Raw genomic sequence first — 26659 nt, forward strand, 5'->3', positions numbered from 1 at the left:
CCATACTGATTCATACCATGCTTTGTTTGGTCCTGCTACGTGGACTAAGTACTTTGACCTCCATCCTTTAGATTCAACTCCTGGCAATTTTTCCCTTCATAGGCATCTTGTAGATTCAGTAGATGCCTCTGTTACCTTCAACCCCACCCTTCTTGGTACCCGTGTCATTGCTGCACCTTCTCAGGATGCAGCCACTCGCTTGGCTGCCTTATCCTGCATTGGCGAGACCCCTGTTCGGGTCTCTTAAGAACATTCGGTCAAATGCCAGTGTTGGCACTGTTCTCCTCCCGCATCATGTTGCAACCGGTGTTAGGAATCTAAAAGACTGCCACGAGGATATCAAGCATATCCTCGAGGCCCAGGGTCATTCTGTCTTTCAGGTGGATATGTTTACTTGTCCCCCTCGTGGTCATCGCCGTCTGCCCCTTTGGGTTGTGATAATTACCATTGATTGTAGGACCCTTCCACCCTCTGTCATTCTTGCTGGTGCCAGATGCTCCATTCAAGAGTATATTTCATCTCCTCAGCTCTGCAATAAGTGCTGGAGGTTTGCTGTGCTGCAATAAGTGCTGCATGGTGCCCTCAAATGCTCTAGTCCTGTCTCCCTCTGTCCCATGTGTGGAGGCGAGGGTCACTCTAAGTTGGAGTGCACTTCTTCCCAGGCCCGCTGCCTCAATTGTGGTGAGGCCCACCCTACCTTCTCCCGCACATGTATATGTTACAAACTTGAGGCGGCCGTCCTCAACTTGAAGCACTGGGATTGTTTGTCTTTTCCTGAGGCTCGGCGCTAAGTTCATCGTCTCCCCCCTTTCGCTGGCGTCTCCTATGCTCGCTTGGTGCGCTCTTCCTCCTCATCCTTCCCACCTTTCTCAGTCTCACAACCATTTCCATGCTTTAGACCCGGACACGCCCACCACCACCTCCTCTGTTTCTTTCCGTTCTGTCCTGGAGGGTCCCCCTCCTGGTTCTCTGTCTAGGGTTCCCCTTCTTTCTACCCAGTCTCCTGTGTCTTCTTTCTCCTCTCCCTCTGGTCCTCCTTCCCATCATTCTCCTCCGTCTCTTGGCTCTCCACGCTGCCTAACTGCAGGCCGATGTCCATCACTCTCCTGGTGGTCATGTTGTTCGCTCTCACTCTTCTTCTCCTATTGAGACGCTAGAGTCTGTTGCCCAGTACATTGCTGCTGAGACACCTGTCTCTGAGTCAGAAGCGGAAACCTGGCTCCTCTCCTTCCTCCTCCCCAGTAGGTAAAAAGTCTTCGTTTTTTTCTTCGCCCCCTATCTCTGATTCTACCGTTCCTTCCCCTCACACTTTGGTGGTAGAGCCCCCTGGGGTGGGCGTTTGGCCTCCTGTTCCTACTATGGAGGTTTCTTTAGCCCCTGGTTCCGTCTCGGTTACTGCCTTTGCTGAGGTGCGCTCCCCTCTTTCTGCCCCTCCTCTTGTTCTCTTTGCCCGCCCCTCTCAGTTGTCTCCTTCTCCAGACCCTGCTCGTTCACCTCTGGTCTGTCCTGCTCCTTTCCCTCCTCCTTTACTCAGTTTACCCATGCCCCCTAACCCTAACTTCGCTGACCCTGATCCTGACCCTGTGCTTCTTTAACGTGCTGTGTTCCTTTTTCACCTTTCTTTCTTCTTTGCTCTCTGTTGCTATCCTTTCTCTTTTTGTCGATGTCTATTCTTCAGTGAAACATCCGTGGATATTATGTGAATTTCCTTGACCTCCAACTTCTAATTTCACACTTTTCACCCCTTTGTGTCTGTCTCCAGGAGCCGATGCTTGGTGCTTGTCCTGGTCACTTCCAGTGCTATTCTTTTCTCTCCTTCCTCCCAGCTGTTTCTGGGGCCCATAACTTTTCTGCTCTCTTGATTCGCTCAAGAGACGAATTTCCTTCGTCCCCTTACTTTTTTCATCGCCTCTCCACTGTTCTGCTGCCCATGTCTTTGTGCGTAAATGGTACACGGTTTGTTCCATTTATCTCCCCTCCACTGTCCCACTTTCTCTTCCCGATCTTAAACACCTCCTAGACTCCTTGCCGGAGCTTGTGCTCCTTCAGGGTGATTTCAGTTGTCGGCATGTCCTTTGGAGTGATGTGCTGACACACACCCGGGGTCGCCTCCTTGAACCTTTCATCCTCTCTTCTTCCTTGTCTCTTCTGAATTCTGGTGAGCCCACTCATTTGGACTCTCGGACTCGCTCCCTTTCCGGTCTCGATCTTTCTCTGTGCTCGTCATCCCTTTCCTTAGGTTTCGGGTGGCGGGTCCTTGATGACCTCCATGGCAGTGACCAATTTCCTATCCTTGTTACATTTTCTCTTTTCACCCTCCTCTCTCCTTACCTAGGTGGCGTTTGCCAAGGCTGACAGGCGCCTCTATACTCAATGTGCTACTATTTCCAACCTCTCCGTTCTGCCTCTCCCTCGCTCCCTCCTTTTTCATGACACTGTCTTTGACGCTGCCCTCTACTCTATTCCTCGCTCTTCCTCTCGGGGAACACGGAAGTGCGTTCCCTGGTGGAATGAGGACTGTGCTCGGACTGTCCGCTGTAAGCGTGCGGCCTGGAAGAAACACCGCCGCTGGTAGACGGCTGATTCTTTTACAGTATTTTGTTCCGGAAGGCAAATGCGGTGGCCCGTAGGACGATCCGTACAGCTAAACATGAGAGTTGGAAATATTATGTTTCCACCATTACGTCCAATAATTCTCTGCCGCAGATCTGGAAGAAGATCCGCAAGATTGCGGGCAAGTTCGTTCTAGATGTCACGCCGGTTCTCCGCCACTGTGGTACTCTTGTGGTGGACCCAGTGATGGTCGCGACCGAACTGGGTTCCCACTTTTCCACTTTTAACTCTGGTTCTCATGTTCCTCAATCCTTCCTTCTTCGTAAGCCTGTTCCTGAAACTTATCCTTTAGATTTCCACACTCATCTTCTCCTTCCCAATAACGATCCTTTCTTTCTTTCTGAACTTCAGTCTGCCCTGGCCCTCTGCGGATCTACGGCAGCGGGCTCGGATGATGTTCATTATGAGATGCTTCGCCATCTCCCTCCGTGCACGTCTCAGTATTTGCTGAGTCTGTATAACCAGGTCTGGGAGTCGTCGTCCATCCCTGAGGACTGGCTCGATGCCGTTGTACTCCTTATTCAGAAACCAGGGTCTCTCGGTACGTCCCATAAGGACTTCCGCCCTATTGCTCTCACGAGTTGTGTCTCTAAGCTCTTTGAGTGTATGGTAAATGTCCAGTTCACATTTCCAATGTAGGAAATGTCCAGTTCACTGGACATTTTTCTTCACACTCCCACTCCATTTCCGTCTTCACCGATGGGTGACGTAGTAGCCTGCTACTCCACGTCTGCACACGGTGTAGGCTACTCTGTTGTTTTTCCTGACCACACCTATATGTGTTGCCTGCCTCCAGAGACTAGCATTCTTCACGGCAGAACTTTATGCTATTCTCTATGCGCTTCGTCAACTGCTTTCTCGCAGTCAATCCTCGATCCTTTGTTGTTGTAGTTGACTCTTGCAGTGCCCTCATGGCTCTGGAGTCCTTTAATCCAGTCCCATTATGCCCGTTGGCAGGGTTGTTGGTCTTCTGCTACTGGTAACAAATTGCATGCTCTTAAGAGTAGTGTGTCCCTATGGTCTTCCTCCCACCACCGTAACCGGCGGTGGGAAACGGCTCTGGCAAGGTTACGTATTGGCCATACATGCTTAACTCACGTTCACTTAATGGAGCGCCGCCCTGCTCCTAATTGTCCAAAATGCATTGTCCCTCTTACAGTCGTGCACACATCCTTGTTGAATGTCCTGACTTCCAGGATGAAGGTGTGTCTTGCTTCGCAACTGTCCCTCGCGGTCACTTGTCCCTGGATAGAATTCTTGGTGAATCGTGCCTTCTTTTGATAATTACTTAATGTTCACCTAGCAGAAAATATGTACTCAGGAGTTAGTCATGCAGCTTGTTGTGGGGTTGCATCCTGGACGGGGTCAGTAATAATTCAACCCTAGGGGACCTTGATATAATCCTAACATGTAGTACAGTATATGTATAGTCCCCCGACACAATGAGTTGATTATATATACTGTTTGTTCTCCCCCCTCTTCCCCCAACAAAATATATCATTAATCTTAAGTTATCTTGAGTTTTAAATCTATATATATGTGTGTATTAAAAAAGTGTGTAACTAGCTCACAAGATTGTTACTTGCTTCGTTAAATGAACTATGGAGTTCAGTTCCCGAACCTATTGTTTGCTCTAACCCTTTCCACCACCGCCCACGAGATGGGTATGGGGTACATAATAAATAAGTGAAATAAAAATAGACGTGTCATATTTGTACTACAAATTTAATTCAATATACCCTTAAGGGTATATCTAAAAAGTATATTATGTGAATTTTGTGAATTTTTGTTATAGTACAAATTATGTATAGAAGCTTAATTTAATGTTTATTTCTAAAAATTCTTTAAAGTTGTATGTAAAATTTCCCTAAATACTTATAAATATTTTAAACTTTTTAAGATTTTCTTATTCATTTATCATTATCTTATTATTTTTAAGAAGAATGTTATCTTTTAGTTGTTTCTGCTATTATATGTAATTTTTCTTGTAACTATTTGTCAGCAAGTGACACTTTTTATCGGAGACTATGCTATTTTGAATATGGTTCGTACCCAAAATCGACTACATCCTCTAATTACAGTTTATTTATTTATTTATTTATTTATTTATATACAAGAAGGTACATTGGCTTTGTGAGAATACATAGTATTGTATTTACAATTTTGTAAAGCCACTTGTATGCGCAGCGTTTCGGGCAGGTCCTGAATCTAACAGATAATTTTAAGTAGGTAAATTCTAGCAGAATTAATAAAATGATAACAAAATACATTGCAAGAAAAAATGAGATGAGAGAGATTAGTAAGTATAGTAAAGCACATTGGTATATTAAAGCTCTGATTGATTACATTAACAGCTTGATTGGTAGTTTAAACAAGATTAATAGGCACCATACAGCAGATTGATAGCATAGATAAGAAGACAGCAATGGTAAAGATGTACGGATTGGGTACATAAACATTGGGAGATTGGGTAGCAATAGATACAGTGCAATTTTAAAGCAACAAGGTAAAAAACTATGAAGATGAAATTAGGTACTTTTTAGTTTTGTTTTTGAATGATGCAAAAGTTGGACAGCTTTTCAATTCATTAGGGAGTGAGTTCCATAGACTGGGTCCCTTTATTTGCATAGAGTTTTTACACAAATTAAGTTTGACTCTGGGGATATCAAAGAGATATTTATTTCTGGTGTGGTGATAATGGGTCCTATTACATCTGTCCAGGGAGAGTTTCAGAGCAGGATTTGCATTTAAGAACAGGGTTTTGTAAATGTAGTTGACACAAGAGAATGTGTGGAGTGAGATTATGTTTAGCATGTTTAGGGAGTTAAACAAGGGGGCCAAGTATTGTCTGAAAGCAGAATTTGTTATAATTCTGATAGCAGATTTTTGCTGGGTGATGATGGACTTGAGGTGGTTTGCAGTGGTTGAACCCCATGCACAGATACCATAATTAAGATAGAGATACATTAGTGCAGAATATAGAGAGATGAGAGCAGAGTTAGGTACATAATATCTGATTCTGGAGACTATATCAACTGTTTTAGAGACTTTCTTAGTTATGTGTTGTATGTGGGTGCTGAAATTGAGTCTCTTGTCTAGGAGTAGGCCAAGAAACTTTCCATCATTTATATTGCTAATGTTTACATTGTCTATCTGAAGCTGAATTGCATTTGTAGATTTGCTTCCAAATAAGATGTAGTAGGTCTTTTCTGTGTTAAGTGGTAGTTTGTTGGTTGACATCCATAAGTAGATTTTTTTTTAGTTCATTATTTAGTGAATGTGGGTTGGGGTTAGAGTAGATAAGGGTAGTATCATCAGCAAACAATATAAGTTTCAGAATGTTCGAGATATTAGGCAGATCATTGATGTATATAAGAAATAGGAAAGGTCCCAAGATACTGCCCTGTGGCACTCCAATGGTTATTGGTAGAGTGGGAGAAGTTATATTATTGATGGTTACACATTGGTGTCTATCACTAAGATAGGATATGATATAGTCCAGTGAATGGCCTCGGATTCCATAATGATGGAGTTTACGTAAGAGGTGGTTGTGATTAACAGTATCAAAGGCCTTTCTCAGGTCAATGAAGAGTCCAATCGGAAACTCATTTTTGTCAAGGGCTGAGTAAATTATATCAAGGAGATTTATAATTGCATCGTTGGTACTCTTTTGGGAGCGGAAGCCAAACTGACAGGGGCTAAGTATGTCGAATTTTACGAGGTAGGAGTAGAGCTGTTTGTAGATAATTTGTTAAAATATTTTTGATAGTATGGGTAGGTTTGATATTGGTCTATAATTGTTTATGTCTGCCGGATTACCTTCTTTATGAACTGGCATTACTCTTGCTTTTTTAAGGATATCAGGGAAGGTATGACACTCAAGGGATTTGTTGAATAGCAGAGCTATGGGTGGCGCAAGGGCATGGGAGGCGCTCTTGTATACAATGGATGGGATTTCACTGATGTTCCCAGCGTTGGTTTTTAGTGAGTGTATGATGGACACAACATCTGTCGGGCTGACTGGTGAAAGGAGAAGAGAGTTTGGATAGCTGCCTGAGAGATATGTATTGATATGTGTCTGAGTCTGTGGGATTTTACTGGCAAGGTTAGCACCAACCGATGGAAAGAAGCTATTAAATTCATTTGCCATTTCTAAATCAGTTGATGGTGTGAAGCCATCCTTAGAGTGTTATCTGGTTGTGGGAGTGTTGTTTAGCTCCTAGGATATTAGAGATGGTATTCCATGTGCTTTTCATGTTGCCTTTTGCTTCTTTGAATCTAGTCTCATAATATGAAAGTTTAGTTTTTCTTATGATACTGGTAAGCACTGATGAGTATCTTTTAACTACTTCCTTTGTAACTAGGCCAATTCTAAATTTCTTTTCATATTCATGTTTTTTGTTGATTGATTTGAGTATGCCACTTGTGAGCCACGGATTGTTTATTCTTTTGTCAGTTACTTGTTTGGTAAGGAGGGGACAGTGAGTGTTGTAGAGGCTTAGAGTTTTGAAGAGAAAGAGGTTAGTTAATGAGTTTATATCCTGGGTATTATTGAATTCAGATTCCCAGTTAATATTGTGAAGTGCATTTGAGAGATATGTGTAAATATTTCATTCAGCGTGATCTGCTACCAGAAATTTTAGCCAAATGTCTCCAGTTTGCTAACTGTAGGTAGTAACTAAGTGATCCACTGCTGCCCACTGGATGGGGGGCGGTGTGCAGGATAAATATATCAATATATCAATATATCATTCAAGTCAAGAATGTAACAACTCTTGTATGTATCTGAAAAGAATAAAAGTTTTTTTTTCATTTTTATTTTTACATGCAAAGCATGCAATTTAAATACAATAAAAACAATACAGAATACAGAACAGAACAAAATAAAACAATAGACCACTGGCCAGAAGGGCCGACAGCATAGCACAACAAAACACAAACATGATAAATGCATAGAAAAATACAGCATACATCAAGGCATAAAACATAAGACAATGGCAAACTAGCAATCACAGTAACATCACAAAACAAAACCTTCATAAAACAAAACATACATCAAGAGGCATAACAGGAAACATAACAGGGCAAACACAATACATTCCAAACGAAACATAAAGAACAAACACGTACAACAGGTAAAGCAATATGAAAACACCAGGTCAAACGTACAGCACAGAAACAATACAGGAATAAAAACACACACACCAAGCCATCCGCCCCGTAACAAACAAAGGGCGAGGCCAAAATAAACAATAAAAATAAACAAGCAAAACACGCACACCTGAAAACAAAACAGGTACAAACACAACAACATACATGCACTGGCCTGAAGGACCGAGAATAAAACACAACAGAAAGTACATCAAGAAACATAACAAGACACTCCAGCACAAAACAAATTAATACAAATTTATACTAAGACACTAAATACCGGCCTGAAGGGCCGACAACAAAAACACAACAATGAACAGAAACATAATGAAACACAGGAAAAAGAAACAATACCGGACATACAAGAAATACAACAAAACAACGGTCATGAGAACAAACATAACACCGGCCTGAAGGGCGCACAAGAGGTACAACACATTGCAAACAAACCACAGGTCCAAGCACACAGCAAGCACACAGACTACTCAAATTTCTCATACTTATCCGGCCACTCCGCCGCCGGGAAACGAACACAATATGCCTCCCAAAGTAACATGACGTCCTCCAGAACAGGTTCATTATGAACCGTACGAGGATCAGACATCAACTCCGGCACACCCACAACAAAACACCGAGCCCGCTGAACCCAGATGGAAGAAGGGCACCACGGAACAGGATGCACGTGGTCAACAATTTCAAACCGCAAAGGATTCTTATCATCATACGCCACGCCGGAGGCCAAGACGAGAGGGAGAGGCTCCTTCCCACGAGGCCGGGCAATGGGCAGCGCACTGGGAGCCTCCTCGGCTGCCTCACAGGGCTCCGCGTCAACCACCGGACGTTGTACCTGCAGGGACCCCCTACGCTTGGCATCCTTCTTCAGCACCAGCTTGAGGCCTCGGCTCGCACCAGAACCCTCACCACCCACGTCTGTAGGAGCAACCACCTCCCACTGCGGAGAACCTTCTGCAGGAGAAAGAACAGGAGGTAAATCATACACACAACCATCGTCAACAGCAGACACATGGACGTCAGCAACCACCAGCGACGTAGAGCGCGAAGCACCCGGAACCGCCACATCATCATCCGAAGCTCCACCTGCGTCGAAGCCCTCCACATCAGCTCAAGCAGTAGAAGAACGCCTGGAACGCTTGGGCACTGGCCGCATATCCTCACAGCCGGAGGTGGACCCAGAACCACGGGCCTCACAAACCGGGCGAACCGACGCCCGTCGCAGTACGGCAGCAGCCTCAACCACAGGGGAAACCGGGCCGCACACAACAGGACGCTCCACAGCCCCCCCAACACCCAGCACAGCCGTAACACCTGGCGAGGGTGCAGGACCAGGCGCAGCAGCAGGAGACGAGGAAGATGAAGACGACTCGCAGAGACCATCCGGAAGACCCTCGGGAGCAACTGGTACAGAGAAGTGACCAGCGACAGGAGCCACCGGAACACCCGGAGGAGGGACAACAACCACCGGGGGCATGTCGGGTGACGCGGGGGGGGGGGGGGGGCCGCATCAGCAGTGAACGGGACCTGCCCCTCTTCATCTCCGGAATCCATGCCCTGAGGGAGCGGCGGGAAATCCTCTACCCGGAACAAGTTAACAGGTGCAGCAGGGGCCTCAGAGCACCCGGCAGCCTGATGCCCTAACTGGCCACATCGGAAACAGGTACGGGGCTGCCGGGCATAATACACCCGAACGTAGTAACCCAGCAGCCGGACAGAAGATGGGATATCCGACCGCAGGCGCATGCCTAAGGTACGGATGTTCGTCTCCTTCCCAGCATACTTCCCCGAGGAAAGTGTGTTCACCCGCACACGGATGACTGCACCATACCTCCCGAAGAAGTGCCGGAGAAGGTCTTCAGGAAACTCCAGGGGCGCACCGTGTACACTGACATAAGTCAGGGCACCACTTCGGTCCGAGACCGCAACAGAGCCGGCGCCATCCGGCAACTGCAACGAACGCCCTTCGTACTGACGGAGGAAGTCCCGATACTCCTCCTCCCGCACGAACTTGATAATCACCCGGTGGGCCGTAACAAGCTCAACTCCGTAGACAGCCTCCACCGGGACACGAAGCATGTCGCACATGTCGGGTGCGACATAAATGCCATGTTATGGAATGTGGAATTGGAGAACATAGACCCCACACAACCTATATATTATGTGAGAAATCTTTAAAGAATTCTGATAAAGAAAGAGATCTAGGGGTGGTTCTAGATAGAAAACTATCACCTGAGGACCACATAAAGAATATTGTACGAGGAGCCTATGCCACGCTTTCTAACTTCAGAATTGCTTTTAAATACATGGATGGCGATATACTAAAGAAATTGTTCACGACTTTTGTTAGGCCAAAGCTAGAATATGCAGCGGTTGTGTGGTGCCCATATCTTAAGAAGCACATCAACAAACTAGAAAAGGTGCAAAGACATGCTACTAAGTGGCTCCCAGAACTGAAGGGCAAGAGCTACGAGGAGAGGTTAGAGGCATTAAATATGCCAAAACCAGAAGACAAGAAAAAGAGGTGATATGATCACTACATACAAAATAGTAACAGAAATTGATAAAATTGATAGGGAAGATTTCCTGAGACCTGGAACTTTAAGAACAAGAGGTCATAGCTATAAACTAGCTAAACACAGATGCCGAAGAAATATAAGAAAATTCACTTTCGCAAACAGAGTGGTAGACAGTTGGAACAAGTTGGGTGAAAAGGTGGTGGAGGCCAGTAGTTTCAAAGCGTTATATGTCAAAGAGTGCTGGGAAGACGGGACACCACGAGCGTAGCTCTCATCCTGTAACTACACTTAGGTAATTACACTTAGGTAATTACATCACCAACTCAATGGCTGGATAACCAGCCTTACACGAGAACTCCAGTCCCACGGAATTCACCCGCAGAACAGGAGGAATTGCAAGGCCCCCCATGTCAAAACTGCCACGTCAGCACGCAGCCAGGCAGGCAACAACATTGGGAGGGCAGTGACGCTCACACCACCTGGCGACCAAATAAAAAAATAAAAGTTGTGACACTAACTCTTCACATGTCAGTTGCTTAATTTAGAAACTGTACTTGTGGTCGGTCTCGACCCCATTGTTGATGTGAAGATGTGCATTGAATTTTGTAACTAGCTCATCAACATTTTAACTTGCTTAGCTAAATTAATTGTGGGGTTCAGTCCTTGAGCCTATTATGTGCCTCTGTAACTCTTTCCACTAACGTCCACAAGATGGGTATGGGGTGCATAATAAACGAACTAAACTAAAAACTGCTGTTCTATTCAACATGTATGTATTGTCATTTCTTTTTTTATACTTCAATTCAATATCATGCTTTTGATATCAATTAGTTTTAAGTCTTAGTTTTTAAGATTTTTTTAATCACACATGAATAGCCGTGAATAGCGTTGACTTGTTCATAGAATTGGCTGAGGGAAGTTTTTGACGAGGGCATGGCTTTGACTGCTCGCGACAAGTGAATGGGGCCGGGAGACAAGCACACAAGTACAAAGGTACAGGATAAGATACCCATTGGGCAAGCTTGAAGTGGGAACGGCTGAAGAGAAGTCGGTGAGAGGAAGCGCTGAAGATGTAGAAAAAGAGTCAGGGCTAAACCCAGCTGCGTGTCTTGAATCGATGCTGGAACAACTCCCCCTACAACTGGCTAAGCGTTGAGTCGGGTCAGGAGAAGGCGGCAATGGCAGTGCTTTTTTATTCAAAGTGGTGACATTCTGTCTTCTGATATGGTGTCTTCATTTCTTGTTTCTTCTTCTTTTTCTTCTTCCGTCATTATTTTCTTCTTTTTAAGGTGTAAATCTTGAGGCTTTTTTTTTCTACTAAACTTGAGTCTTCTGTCTTCTTCATCCATTGCCATTCCTTTGTCGGCATCAACGGGCGACGTCTAATGAGTGCACAGCACAGCGGTGATGGTTTGGCTCTTTCAGGATCGTCGTCCAATTCAAGCTATAGTATGGTTCCTCTAGGAAATCTTGTGGAAATTCCATGTCGTCGTTCTCCGGTTTCAGTATGGAAAGGTCTTGTCTTATCTAGGTCTACAAAGGAGTACCAGTACATGGAATTAGCACGAACAACAATGGGATGTGGGTATTTTTCTTTGTTCATGGAGATGATAAAGTTACATTGTCGCGCTAGGTGTTGTCTGGTGCTGTGGTTGCCATTAAACTTCTCGCCATTAACATAGAGGGCATAGCAGAAGCTTCTTGTAGTGTCCTGTTTTTCAGATTTTGTGTAGTCGTGATAGGACATTTCTAGGTTTTCCCCATCAGTTATTCCAAAATATTCAGGCTTGGCAGAGATTGGGAGGTGTGGAGAGAGTAGAGGAGGTGCAAGAGAGTGAGCAGGCGTTTGAGGTGTGGAGATAGAAGAGTTGACGACATCTACAGAGTCGCCATTGTATGACTGTAGGTTTCAGACTTAAGCATAGCAGGAGGATCTGGAACAGATTCGACAGGTGCAGGAGGCGAAGCAGTAATTTCAGGAGGCAGTTGACCAGAAGACGGTTGCTAAGGTTGTGAGTCAGCAGATAAGAGATCTGCGAGTACAGCTGGAGAGATTGAAATATCAGAAGCTGAAATAGTAGTAGTGGCTGACGCTGAAGTCGTGAGGAGTTCCTCTGGAACAGTAAATGTTGGAAGTCCATTTGCAAAGTAGAGTTTGTTGAGAATTTGAACGAATTCCTTGTAGTTCGTGCCTGTCATTATTTCGGCCAGTCGCGTAAGTGCGAAGACAATGTAGGGAGCCGGGATATTGACAATGTAGGGAGCCGGGATATTAACGATGTAGGGAGCCGACAACTGGTGTGAATGCTGGCTTGATGATTGGCCAGAGGGAGGTGGTGGCGATGGCGGCTGAGTCGATGAACAGTTGGGGGACTGGGAGCTAGGCCCCCATTGGCTTGTAGGCTGCATTGTAGCCCCACCTTCACCCAGAAGCTCCGAGAAGTTGGCGGCTTGAACCATGAAAGTCATTGGTGCACAGCGAGTGGCGGAGGCCTGCCTGGTTTCAGATATCTTCTTGATTTCTCTGATTCGTTCAGAGCACTCAGCAGACAGCAGTATGTTCTTCAAAGTAGTGAAGATATTCGTCAGTCCTTGAAATGGTGGTTCCCAGCGCACTTGCTGCACATTTGGTCCGGATGGGTGCACTTGTTCGTGAAGTGATCGTAGCTGTAGCACTTGTAGCATTGACGAAGTTGGTAGTAGTGTTTCTTGGTGATCTGGTGAGGTGTGCTGGCGATACTATAGCACCGGAATCTGTTGTCAGGTAGCTTCCTCAGACAATGTAAAAGTAACCTTCATGAAGGCGAGGTGGGTGTCAGTTATAGTGATGAACTTGAGAGTGACAGCAGTCAGCGAAGAGTTCTGGTCGTTGATGCTGACGATGACGTCGGTGACTACTTTCTCAGAGATCAGGAAAATTGGTGGAGATCGGTGTTCACTCTGCGGATGAACACCGTCCTGGCTGCAAGGTAGTGACGAGGTGGGGTGGGAATCAGATGCACCTCCTCAAGAGCAGTGAGAGTTGTGGGGTTCAACAGACCCTATTAGGCTGTGGCACTGCTGAACAGCAGTTGGGGTCCGCCATCGTCGATTACGTCTAGTGGTGCAACAGTAGTTGTCGTAAAGATCAAGTCTAGGATCTGTGACCGGATAAGCGTCTGGTTCCCCTCTGAAGTGCACCTTTATCCGGTAAATTAAGCAAAAATGAAACAAAAGCCAACGTCCTGCGCACCAATTCCACCCTTCACCCAAAAAACTTGCGATACGCCTTTATAGCATCACAGCTATTAGTGGCTTAAAGCATAGTATATACTAACTATTTACAAATCGAATATTCAGCTTGTAACCTATTTTGTATATATGTACTTTAACTTAAATATAATTATTATGTTAAGACTATTAGGGAGTTACTCTATTTGAATAAATAGCCTCAGGTGCCATGGTGTTTATATACAGATTCAAAATGGGTCACGTTTACTTTAAGGTCACTTATGTCCGGAATAACCCCGGGAGTCAGTATCTTCTTAGTAGCCTCGACTGGGGACAGAAAGTCGGCGGCTTATCAAAGGTCCTTCGATATTGCTCCTGAGGATTTTTTCCTTTTTGGATCTTGAACTAAAGCATTTACTGTTTCGGCGGGTAGGTGTTTCCATGGGTTCCTATCCCTATGAGTGAAAAAAAAAAACTCCGTTTTTTGTCCTACATTTGTGGCTTTGGAGATTGAAGCTGTTGATCCTTGTATGTGTTACATTAGACCTTTTAAAGTAGCCTAGATTAATATCCTCTATAGATTGTTCAGTACAGTATTTTAAAGGTCTTGACAAGTAACCCCTGTCATGTCTAGTTTGCAGTATTGTTAGTCCTGTGGCTCTCAACTATTTCTGGTAAGAGTTGACTTAGTTCTGGGATAATTTTTACCTTTCTGCCTTCTGCTTCCTTCAGAGCAGATGTGACCTCCTGAAGGCGAGGTCTCCCTGCTTGGACACAGTAGTCCAGATGGGGTGTATCAGAGATTACTTGTAAAGTGGGAAATAATGATATTGAACCCTTACAGAAAGATCTACAGTAACTCCACAAATTAAATTAAATTAAATTAAATTTTTTATTCAGGAAAAGTACATACATAGTTGATTTACAAACATAATGTTGGATTTATAGATAGAACTAGTACATATAATATCTAAAGCCACTAATACGCATAGTGTTCTGGGAAAAGTCCAAATAGTCAGAAGACTGGCAAATGCTTTTTAATATCGACAAATGTAAGAGCTTGCATGTAGGGCATAACAACCCACGCCACAACTACCAAATTAATAGCATTACATTACAGCAGATTGAGGAAAAAAGGACCTAACCACTTACTAAAAGTTGCACAACATGTAAAAACTAACCAAACTTGGAATAATCAAGCATACTTTTGAAAAGAAGGTAATGATTCAACTATACAATTCTCTGGTGTGCCCCCATTTGGATTACTGTATCCAAGCATGGAGACTTCAATTTCAGAAGGACATAGATGCTCAGGAGAAAATGCAACACCTGGCAACAAGTCATTCTAGATCCAAGTCATCTCTCGTATCAGAAACGGTTGAAGGCCACAGGACTAACAACTCTGCAAACCAGACATAACGGGGAGAATCTTATTTAAACTTTTAAAATAACTGAAACTTAACAAGTTAGAGGATGTTGATTCAAACAATTCTTCAAAAGGTCAGGTGTAACACAAACAAGGAGCAACGGTTTCAAATTCAACAAGTCACACTGTAGGACTGAGAACAGACACTTTTTCACCCACAGGGTTATAAACCCATGGAACCTCATACCCGCCGTAGGCATAAATGCCAAAACTCTGTTAACTTTTAAAATCTACCTGGAAAAGATCATCAAGGCAAATGGGGAGACCTTCGACAAGCCATCGGCTTCCTGTCCTCATCGAGGCCACTAGGGTTAGTGTCCCTCAGGTAAATTGGATAAATTGAACTTACGTAATTGAACTTACACTTACGTTTCCTTAAATTCAAACGTTCGTTTGACTTGGGGTTGGTTGGCATTTTTTACTACACCCACTTACTGTGCAACTTTCAATGAAATGTGGATCCTAACTCCTAGGTTCTACTTCATCAATATGCTGCACGGTAGTGTTGTTACTATGAAAGTTTTTCCAAGGACACATTCTAAATATATAAAAAAAAAGTTTCAAAAACTGTTGGCATTCTTTCTAAGATCAGATATTATGTACCTCGCCCTGCCCTGGTGACACTCTATTACTCCCTCATCTATCCTTATCTCAACTATGGTATCTGTGCTTGGGGTTCTACTACCCAAAATCATTTACGTCCTCTAATTACTCAACACAAAGCTACTATTAGGACAATATCCAACTCTGGCCCCAGACATCACTCGGTACCCCTTCTCAAATCTCTGAATATGTTAGATATTAAGTCACTGCACATCCTCTCATGTGTATTATATATATATAAAACGCTGAACTGTAATGCCAATCCTGACCTTAAAAGCTTCATTGAAGGTTGTAACAGAACCCATGAGCACCACACCAGAAACAAACACCTTTTTGATATTCCAAGAGTACGACTTAATCAAATTAGAAATGCTCTACAAATCAAGGGACCCAGAATGTGGAGTGACCTTCCCAATCATGTTAAAGATTGTACCTTTCTTAACCAGTTTAAGATAATAACTGAGCATTACCTAATTAACTCCCTGTAACCTACCTTACCCCTATAATGTCAACCCATGTCTGTTATTTTTAAACAATGCTGTTTGTCGACCTAATTGTATTTGTGCTGCTTTTTCAGCCATGTTCCCCCCCTTTTTATTTTTATTTGTTCTCAACACATTTTATACTTTAATCTCAATTAATCACAGGCACTTGGGTTGCCTGTGAGGCCTCACTGGTTGAAGGCGCTTGGCTTGCCTGTGATACCTCACTGGTTGAGGTGTATAACACGTAACTTGTCTTTAATTGTTAGGACAACCTTCTTCCTCTTAACACCTCCAGAACGATTGATGCTGCTACCAGACATAGTCTTGGCCAAAAATGTTCAAAGTTACTATGAAAATAAAAAGGTTATTTAAAAAAATATTTCACTAATGGGGTGGCATTGTGGTATAACTCGAGGGACAGGAGCACATGGGTTGACCAGGCCTGGACGGGTCCACTTGGGGCAGCTATAACAGGTTATGTAGGCCGCCAGGAGGAAAAACTCACAATATTTTTGAAGGAAACTTCAGCCTATGCAAACTGTTTTTAGGAAACATATATTTGTTATTACATAATTACTAGTATTTCTTTTGTTTTTGGCTATGATAAATTGTTCTAAAATTAATGGTAATTCCTGTACCTAGGTAATCCCTCCCAACGCTCTCCTCTCTCCCAACACCACCCACCTACCCCACCCCCTCCTCCACCATGTGCCTTGAGCCACAGCCATGCGGGATTAATACGGTACGGCTCGCCGACTGGCTTTCGTATCCGGACAATTCACTGCTTGTCCGACTGACTGTCCGGATAGTGCAACATTGGCAGCAAGTTAACCGGCCCAGATTTTTTATCTGGTCAAACACCCGATTTTCCGGCTCCTATGGATATTTTGGCCGGATACTGAGATAACTTTTTCGGGTCACGAGTTTGGCCGTATAAAGGCTTTTTCTGGATATTCGAATCCTGGATAATCGAGTATCTACAGTACTGTAGTTTTTATACTAAATGTTAGTAAATGGTATTGATTTTTCCGACAAGGCTGGCTTGTTTGAACTGCACCTGGCATCAAGATTGGTAGCTGGTGTACTGGTATTCCAGGCAGCACCTGTATATTATAAAGTATATATTTAGCTAGAGAATTTATTAAGTCTTTCAAGCAAATGAGTACAAGTCAATGAGCAGTGATTTGTGGCTCAAGCTGTGTGGAGATAGCAGTGGTCAGAGAGATTAACAAAGGTCAGATCTTTGAGGATGCGAGATCACCCCAGGTGGGCAATTGACTTGACAGGTTGAGCACATCCTGTCGCTACCTTTCGGCAAGGGGCAAGGCATGACTTGATCACGTGATACATGATCTGACATTTTGGCAGTTGCCAGGTTTTAAGAATGTCATGGCAGAGATATCAGTGGTCATCGAGTCAGTCTAGCCAGGACCTCGGAGAAGTCTAGCCAAGACCTCGGAGAAGGGAAGCCAGGACCTCAGGATTGGCTGGAGTACTCGGTGTAAAGATTAGGTCCCCAGTACCAAGTATGGACCAGCTCATGAGACAGTGTAGGTCGAACTCCTTTGGTGTGTAAGTATGGGTGAGCATGGGTATGGATGACTGATTTTTCCGGGGACTGACCTAAGTAAATTCTAAGATAGGGATAGGATGTTAGTGTTATGTGGACTGGGCAGGGTTCATTGTGTGAACCGGGTTTAAGAGTCCAGGAGTATGGGCCGGTATGGTCAAGGAATGTGGTTTGCAGTAACCTGGCTTGGTATTTATCCAGGCTTAAGAGATTTTTAATCTTGTGATGGTGTGAAATAGATAATAATATAAATGTGTAACAGTTAATATATTTCAATATTAAAATTATAGGTGATTTCAGTAACCTATTCCTTTGTAAATTCATTGTGTTTTAAGCCGATTGGTACATCTCTGAGAGACTGGTTGAGGGTTTATTAATTTATATTGATGTTCATAATTCTGTTATTTTAAATCGCAACATCTAGTGGCAGTAGTCATATCATCAGATGTCAGTGTTTACATCTTCTGGTGACATTGTGCACAACTCCTGAAACCTGCACTGATAGCTCAAGTACTGGTATGCTAGACAGTACCTGGCAACCACACTGGTAGCTCAAGTACTGGTATGCCAATCGGTACCTGGCATCCACACTGATAGCTTGTGTACTCATACCCCAGAGAGCACCTGACATCCACACTGGTACATTAACTTAATGGAATAATATAAAAGTGAGATAAATATGTTAAACCAACCAAGACAAGAGTATTGCATTACACATGTATTATTTATTATTAGTTCCATTAATATGTTTAAGAAAACCTGTCAAATTTGCTGAATGGGAAAATGCATAAATCATATAACGATGAAATTATTAAAATATGGAAAATGAACAGAGTAGAACAATTTAGCAAACATTTATTTATTTATTAATTCTATGGCAGTGCACTGTGGAAGACACACATTATAGAATGAGGATTCATTAAAGTCACTTAGAGGCTGCCATTTAGCCCATTCACTGGCTTGTAGTAGTGCTGCATTTGTAGCTTCACCCCAAAAGTGTGGATCCTGTCAATGAAAAAGAAGGCCAGTGTTGAATGTAATGAAATGCCTCCTCCTGGTTGGGCCTCGGTGGCTCCCTATCTCCCTGAGGTTGCTTCACACTACAAGTCACATCAGCCAAAGAAGTCTTTAATAACCTACTGGAGGATCAGTGGCAGAACCCAGCTCCCTCACAGAGGCACAGGGAGGTGGAATTCTTTAATGATCATCTACACCAAAGGAAATATCCAGAAAGTAAGTGAAGCAATACAGACAACTATCAGATTCCTAGCAAGACGGGCCATGGAGCAACAATAAGATTCTGTAAATTATTTACTTGGTAAGAACAATAGTTTTAAACCCCAAGTAATGACCGACTGCCGACAGGTGACAGCACTGCTGGGAGCTCCTGGCATTCCAAGTTATCCACATTAGCCCAGATCTAAAGAACCACAAACCTGCAACACAGATGACACCTCATGCCACTCCAGTGTGTATGTACAAGAAAAGCTACGACAAACTCCAATGAAGTACAGTGCAGCCCCCACTCTAGCAAACCCTGCTCTAACAAATTCCCAGATGGTCAGAACAAGTTTTCCAGTGGAACATACACATGTTCAATTAAGCGAGGACTGTCCAAGTTTTCACCAAGTTTGAGCATCAACTGATGGTTGTGTTATTATTCATGATGCACCTAATCAAGATGTAAACAATAGTACAGTGCTTAGAAACATGCAATAAATGTTAAATATGACTTGAAACTTTACAAATTATATTATAAAATACTAATATTTAAACATATGCACACAGAACAGCCAAAAGCAAATACACTGTACAGGTATTATTAAGCCACCACTACACGTGTTCAAACACTAATGGTGGTTGTTTGGCTTGTGTCAATTATTTGCACTGCACTATGCCTTTATAATGGATTTACGCCTTTATAATGGATCCGTCTTCATTTAATTAAGTTCAGTTCTTATTCACTGTATTGGGTGTAGAACGAGGGTGGTCTGGAGTCTTCCTGGCTGGCAGACTGCCCTTTCTTTTCTTTGCGGGTTTGGCACGGGTTTTGTCAGACCCACACACTTGAGTGGCGAGAGGTTTTGTTGGTGTTGCAGGTGTTCTTAGGGGGGCTCCTAGGAGTTCCTCAATGAGTGCCTCTTCACCCCTGCACTTTCTCGTGATGTGGGTCTGGTGCAGTTACATGCTCAGGTTCTCTCTCTCTCAGCTGTCTTGGCGGCAGATGACTATCGAACTCGTGGTCATTTGGCGTCTGTCTTGTGCTACTTTGGTCTGCTGGAGCTATCCTCAGACTGTCTTTCAGAGGATGTGGCAGTGTTGAGTGGGGGGGAGGGTCTTCAGCCGGGGTTCCGGTTTCGGCTGCTCTGCTTAAGCTTTTTGCATTGATCCTCCGGGAGGCAGTGTGTGTTTTTACCTCTCGTCTCGCGTGTCAGCAGGCCATCCTAGCTCTCTTCAGATTCTGCTTGGGCCCTGGTTTTGCAGTCCTCATCTCTGTTCTGTCCCCTGTTATTTCCGGAGGACTGTGTTGCTCAGGTTCTGTCGGCGGCTTCATCCCGACCCACATCATCCAACACTATGACGTGGGTCAGGATGATAAAAATCACCCAGATCCACATCACGAGCTACGACCCCGAAATTCTCAGATGCTTCAGGACCAGAAGTGGGGGGAGGGGGGTTCAGAAGAAGGGTAAACTACACTTAATGAAAATAAGTTTCAGCTCCTGAGCTATGGAAATAAGTTCCAGCTCCTGCGCAATGGAAAATAACGAAAATGTAAACACAGAAACCATATATCAAATGGAATCAAATTACACTATAGAACGAAAAGGCAATGTAAAGAATCTAGGAGTAATCATGCTGGAAGACCTTACCTTTATCGAAGACAAAGTAGCTGTCACAAATGCAAGAAAACTGACAGGTTGGATAACAAGGACCTTCCAAACAAGGGATGCCATATCAATGATGATACTTTTCAAGACACTAGTGCTCTCTAGTGTGGAATATTGTTGCACACTAACAGCCTCATTTAGAGTCGGAGAAATTGCTGACCTAGAAAGCATGCAGATATCCTTTACCGCTAGAATCCACTACATAAGTCATCTTAATTATTGGGAGCAATTAAAAGTTCTGAATATGTATTCTCTAGAGTGCAGGCAAAAGAGATACATAATAATCTATACGTGGAAGATATTAGAGGGACTGGTTCCAAATCTGAATATGGAGATTAAATCACTTGAAACCAATAGACATGGCAGGATGTGCAAAATAGCCCCATTGAAAAGCAGAAAGGCAATAGATACGCCGAGGGACAACTGCATCAACGTCAAGGGGCCAAGACTTTTCAACACTTTCCCGCTACACGTAAGGAGCATAACTGGCTGGCCTCTCACAGTGTTCAAGAGCTAACTTGACAAATACCTCCAAAGAATACCTGATCAACCAGGCTGTGATACATACATCAAGCTGTGAGCAGCCGCAGCCAACAGCCTGGTTGACTAGATGAGCAACCGGGAGGCCAGGTTGGAGACCGAGCCACGGGGCTGTTGATCCCCAGAAACCACACAAGGTAGGTAGGTAGACCCAACAGGCAGCATGGTGGAGGTAGAAGGAATGACTGTCACCACGTGGGATGGATGGTGTGCAACCCTGAAACTCGCGCAAAGCGAAAGCAGGTACAGGGAAATATCCATGGGACCACCTAACAAATCAAGAAAATCAATCAACAAATCACCCCCAGGCAAGGGGGTCCTGGTAGCCTGGTGGATAGCGCGCAGGACTCGTAATTCTGTGGCGCAGGTTCGATTCCCGCACCAGGCAGAAACAAATGGGCAAAGTTTCTTTCACCCTGAATGCCCCTGTTACCTAGCAGCAAATAGGTACCTGGGAGTTAGTCAGCTGTCATGGGCTGCTTCCTGGGGTGTGAGTGTGGTGTGGAAAAAAAAATAGTTAATAATCGGTTGATTGACAGTTGAGAGGCGGGCCGAAAGAGCAAAGCTCCACCCCCGCAAACACAACTAGGTGAATACAACTAGGTGAATACCTAACCTACAGGAGATTTCCAGGCCCCAAAAGAATTGATCAAACAGGACACCCAGGCATTGTGACACAATGCCAGACCTTTAATTGAAGGGTGTCGCATAAATTTTTGAGAATAGGAATATAGAAATAGCGAAGTAAGCCAGCACAGCCTGTTTCACCCAGCTGCGAAGACCCACCTCAGCACTCTTGGAGTGTGCAGTGCACCCCAGGTCAGCCAATGTCACTCCTGACCCAAGTTAAGACAGGAAGTTCCCAAGACACTTACCTCACACTAGGCAAGGGCCATGACAAGCAAGGAGGACCTCTAAGGAAGAGGCTCCCAAACCCTCTGGGAAGCGAACCCTGGCAGTGCAAGGGCAGCACCAGGAATCAGACAGGGAAGAGAACCCTGTGCACATGCAGCTCCAAGCACTCTTAAAATACAGCTCATATTACACTACAAAGTGTAAGGACATGCCAACAAGGTAAAAAATCACAACTCAGCTGTAACAGCAAAACATCAGAGCCCAAGTAGCATAGAAGCAACGAGGCACACACACACACATCAGCATAGATCTGAGGGTGAAATAGCCAGCTGACTGTGGGTTGCCTCCTTCCTCCCCACAAACGAGTGGGGAAGGTGGGGTTATCTTGAGGTTATCTTGAGATGGTTTCGGGGCTTAGCGTCCCGTGTCCCGGTCCTCGACCAGGCCTCCTTTTTGTTACACACCCTTTTTGTTTTGTTACACATTCTTTTTGTTATCACACAAAGGAAGCAGCTATGGGCTGCTTCCTTTTTGAAGCAGCCCGTAGCAGCTGTCTAACTTCCAAGTACCTATTTACTACTAGGTAACAGGGGCATCAGGGTGAGAGAAACATTTTTGCCCATTTGTCTCCACCTCCACCGGGAATCGAACTCGGAACCTCAGGACTATGAATCCGAAGCGCTGTCCACCCAGCTGTCAGGCGCACCTGACGAGCTTGCACTAGTTTGGAGAGATTTCTATCATTTCTTACATACTAGTAGTTCTTTTGGCAGCTTTCGGTCACCATTAAAAGCCAGCAAGGGTCTGTTTTGTCTCGCTGACTTTCAGGTTGCTTCCCAGTTTGTTGAGTTAATAAATATCAGCACTCCTTGTGCCTCTGTGAGGGGGGGGGAGGGGGAGGTGCAGATTTTGGCTCTGATTCCTAATAGGCCTATAGAACGCTGTGGTTGATGAGACCTAGTTGATGGCCACTATCAGCGCTAGTAGCTTCAGGAAGCCTCTTCCCCCCCAGAAAACCTTCCGCAGAAGGGATCAGAGACCAGGTAAAGTTGAAGGGCACCCAGGGGACCCTCCTCAGGCTCTCTGTCATCTCCCAGAGGTCACACATGACTACCCCAGAGCAGAACCATATTCCATGCCTGATGGTGGGACAGATAGGAAGGCATCCACCCATGGTATAGGAGTGGAGCTTGGCAAACCCCCCATCCTTTCCCTGAGAAGCAGAAAGGTAACTCTGAAACCCTAACAGGAAGGAACAGTTCAACAGTCTCCACCTATGACGTGGATGGAACAAACCTAGGAGGCAGCCGAGCTACACCCAGAGCTAAATCCTGCCCAGCCAGAAAACATTCAGATGTTTCAGGGCCAGAAGCAGCTGGGGAGGAACAAATGTAAGATGAACCACACCTGACAAAATAGGGGGAGGAGGAGAAAGCAAACTTTGAGCAGGCAGGGGAGCCGGTCGGCCGAGCGGACAGCACGCTGGACTTGTGATCCTGTGGTCCTGGGTTCGATCCCAGGCGCCGGCGAGAAACAACGGGCAGAGTTTCTTTCACCCTATGCCCCTGTTACCTAGCAGTAAAATAGGTACCTGGGTGTTAGTCAGCTGTCATGGGCTGCTTCCTGGGGGTAGAGGCCTGGTCAAGACCGGGCCGCGGGGACACTAAAAAACCCTGAAATCATCTCAAGAAGGCAAATCACCAACCCCTCCAACTCCGAGTCCCTAAACACCAAAGGGTGGCTAACTCCAGAGTATCCATTCAAGCACCCTGCCACAAACAACACATGCGAGCTACCTGAAAAGCCTCTGTCTAGAGGCTTTTCAGCTAAAATAAAGGACCAATGGACACAAATGCTACAGGCCTCAGGATTGAAAGTACTGTACAGTATCACTGAATGAAAAGGAAGCATAGCGCAGACAAAGTGTCTATCGATATGTAGTAACACCAATGGACATCCTTCAATCACTCATGTTGTGAGTGTGGACTAGGCGGATCGATCCATTTCAGGTCACATCCAAGACCAGTGGAAAGTTACCAGAGCCTAAAGGCAATCACCAAGCAGGATCCTCCTCAGGCAATAGGAATGCTCACCAAGAGAACTGACACCTAACACAGACCTGAAGATAAATGCAGCTGCATTGGACATCAGCCATATTAACAAGCAAGCAAAACCCTAGTGCACCCCACAATACTGATACTCTGACTGCCCCCAACCACAGGGCCTTGCAAAGGAGTCAAGGACTTGTGTGCTACCCAAGACAAGGCACTCTACACAGTAGCCTGGCCTCTCAGGGGCACAGTCCCCAAAACACCAGAGAAGATACTCTGTCAGAGCAGGGATGATGCTAAGAAGCATTTAGGGAAGGGTCACTCTAATCATAAGCAGCTTGTAGCAAACTAAAGTACCTGCAACAAGTGAGGCACGTAAATACACCCATAAAACAGACACTATTCTTAAGACACAATACACATGCAAATCACCCTATTAGACAAAGTCTAAGGGATTATCTATACTTATCTTATACTTATCAAAAACCACCATTCACCCCCTCCCCCAGAAAAGACATCCTGGAACAAAGAGGGAGCACAAAGAAGAAGACAACAGAAAGAACCAAAGTAGAAGCGAAGAAGGCTCTGGAGGTGAATGAGCCGCGTGGAAGAAAAAGAACACCGAGGACAGCTTCCAAAATAGTGAAGAAACCAATTACCAAAAAGCTCACCAAACCCATGGAAGGACATGTTGACAGCCATTTCATACAAAACAAAAATGAATAATGTCAAGTATATCCTCATAAAGACAGTGAACTTTGTATGAAGAGTCTTATCCATAGACAGTCCAACTGCTTTTTGTAAGAAAATGAGTACCCTCATGAGCTGCCATAGCATACTGTCATGTTCAACGGTTAAGTCAGGAAGCTGCACTAAAGCACTTTTAAAAATTCATCCTGACCAGCTTTGAAAGCAAAAGATTCTGTTCAAACATTACATGACAAACCTTTTTTCTAGGCCAGGTGCCTACCTTGAGGTTACCTCGAGATAATTTCAGGGCTTAGCATCCCCTCGGCACGGTCGTCGACCAGGCGTCCAGCAATGAGGAGGCCTGGTAGACGACCGGGCCGCGGGTACGCTAAGCCCTGAAATCATCTCAAGGTAACCTCAAGGTAGGCACCTGGAATTATGTGGATTATTTTTCCAGTAGCTAATATAGAATGAAATGCAATCAAGCTAAAAATGAGAACCGATGGTGCCATTCAAGAAATTTTTTTACCTCTTTTTTTTTTTTTTTTTTGTATTGGCTATAACTGCCATAAAGGCACAATGGGGATTTATGATTGTAAATATTATACCAAGGATTAAAATGATATTCAAAGTGCTACTTTGTTTTTATTATGAATAACCATACAGCTAAAATGCAGTTGATAATACTCACCACCACAAGCAGGTAAGTTTGAGTTGCGCTCTTGCACACACCCATAATTCCCTTAGACGACACGTCAGTACTGCCACCCATCATAACCGGTGACCCTCTAATCTTGAAGTGATCAACCAAGCTGTTTATATTTTCATACAATTCTTTACCACTATTTATATGAATAATTTTGCATGGAACATCATAAACAGTATCTAAAATATGGCAAACCTGTAAAAAAATGAATAATACATTAGAAAATATATATTTTGTAATTATTATTACAGTATACAGTAGAGTGCATATACAGTATAGTATTCTATGATAAAATATATTTCTGGAGGGAGCCCCTTGTGGCTCCCTGAAGCTACTGATGGGATCTACTTGTATCAGTACTGTGTGTGCTTTGTATCAGTACTGTGTGTGCTATACAAGTAGATCCCATCAGTCATGGAGTTCTATTGTCTCCCTCACAGAGGGACAAGAAGCAGTGGTATTTATGATAAAATTTGTATAAATTTAGTCATGTCTGCCACCACTGAGGAAGGCACCCGGAAAGTCAGAGAAACAAAATAAACCACTGCTGGCTTCAGATGAGACCGCAGCCTCAAGAACTGCCACAAGAACTCCCCCAACAATGTAAACAAATGATTGAAACTTCATGAAACTATAGCAAGCTCATTCTATCCCCACCTTCCCTTTGTTCGGGGAGAGGAGGAAGGTAGCCCACAGTCAGTCTGCTCCACTGTCAATTCTGATGGCAGTTGTGTGGCATGGTCACCCTCTCTGTTATTCTAGCTCCAGTGTTCTGTATTCAGCTAGGTGGTGCTTTTGTCTTTGTGGCTGTTCCTTTCCTCTCTGGTGCAGCATGAGCTGCATGTGCTCAGGGTTACCTTTCTTGTGTGCTCCTTAGTGCTGCCCTTGCACTGCCTGGGTTATCTTCCCTGGAGTGTTCAGGGATCACCCTTTTAAAGGTCATCCTCGTTTGTGGTGGCACTCACCCTGGGCGAGTCAGTTGTCTCTGGCTTTCTGTCCTGCATATGGTTGGGAGTACTGACTGGCAGGGCACACTGGGGTCTGCAAGCTGCACTCAGTGCACCAAAATCAACTCTGATCCTCCCCTGCTTTCGGACCCAAAGCATCTTAGGGTTTCAGGGTCGGTGAAGGGTAGAGTTCTGGATGTGGCTTGGTTAGCCCCAGGGTTTGTCACTTCCGATTTGGGCATGGAGGTAGTTGAGCCTCACTGTCCCACCGAGGCTTCTGGCTGTGATTTCCTCATAGCCAGCCCTTTATTCCCTTGGACTGCTTATCTATCCCAAGCAGTGGATACGGACGACGGCTCTGCCCTGGGGCCTTCGGTGGCAGCTTCTGTG

General features: G+C 44.5%; 1 protein-coding gene across 4 annotated transcripts in view; it reads right to left on the reverse strand.

Moving 5' to 3' along the window:
- Positions 1 to 7485: 7485 nt before the first annotated feature.
- Positions 7486 to 26659, reverse strand: part of LOC123772512 (ufm1-specific protease 1) — a 28910-nt gene continuing 9736 nt past the window's right edge. For 3 of the 4 annotated variants that reach the window (XM_045765749.2, XM_069325921.1, XM_069325923.1), the window contains 2 exons: positions 25308 to 25517; positions 18429 to 18594 (listed from right to left, as the gene is read on the reverse strand). In XM_045765749.2, coding sequence (XP_045621705.1) covers positions 18445 to 18594; positions 25308 to 25517 — 360 coding nt within the window. In that variant the 3' untranslated portion in view covers positions 18429 to 18444. Of the gene's footprint in view, positions 8731 to 18428; positions 18595 to 25307; positions 25518 to 26659 lie in introns of those variants that run through there. The other variant, XM_069325924.1, reaches the window with a different exon arrangement.

This window comes from Procambarus clarkii, chromosome 17, assembly GCF_040958095.1.
Source record: "Procambarus clarkii isolate CNS0578487 chromosome 17, FALCON_Pclarkii_2.0, whole genome shotgun sequence".
NCBI lineage: Eukaryota > Metazoa > Arthropoda > Malacostraca > Decapoda > Cambaridae > Procambarus > Procambarus clarkii.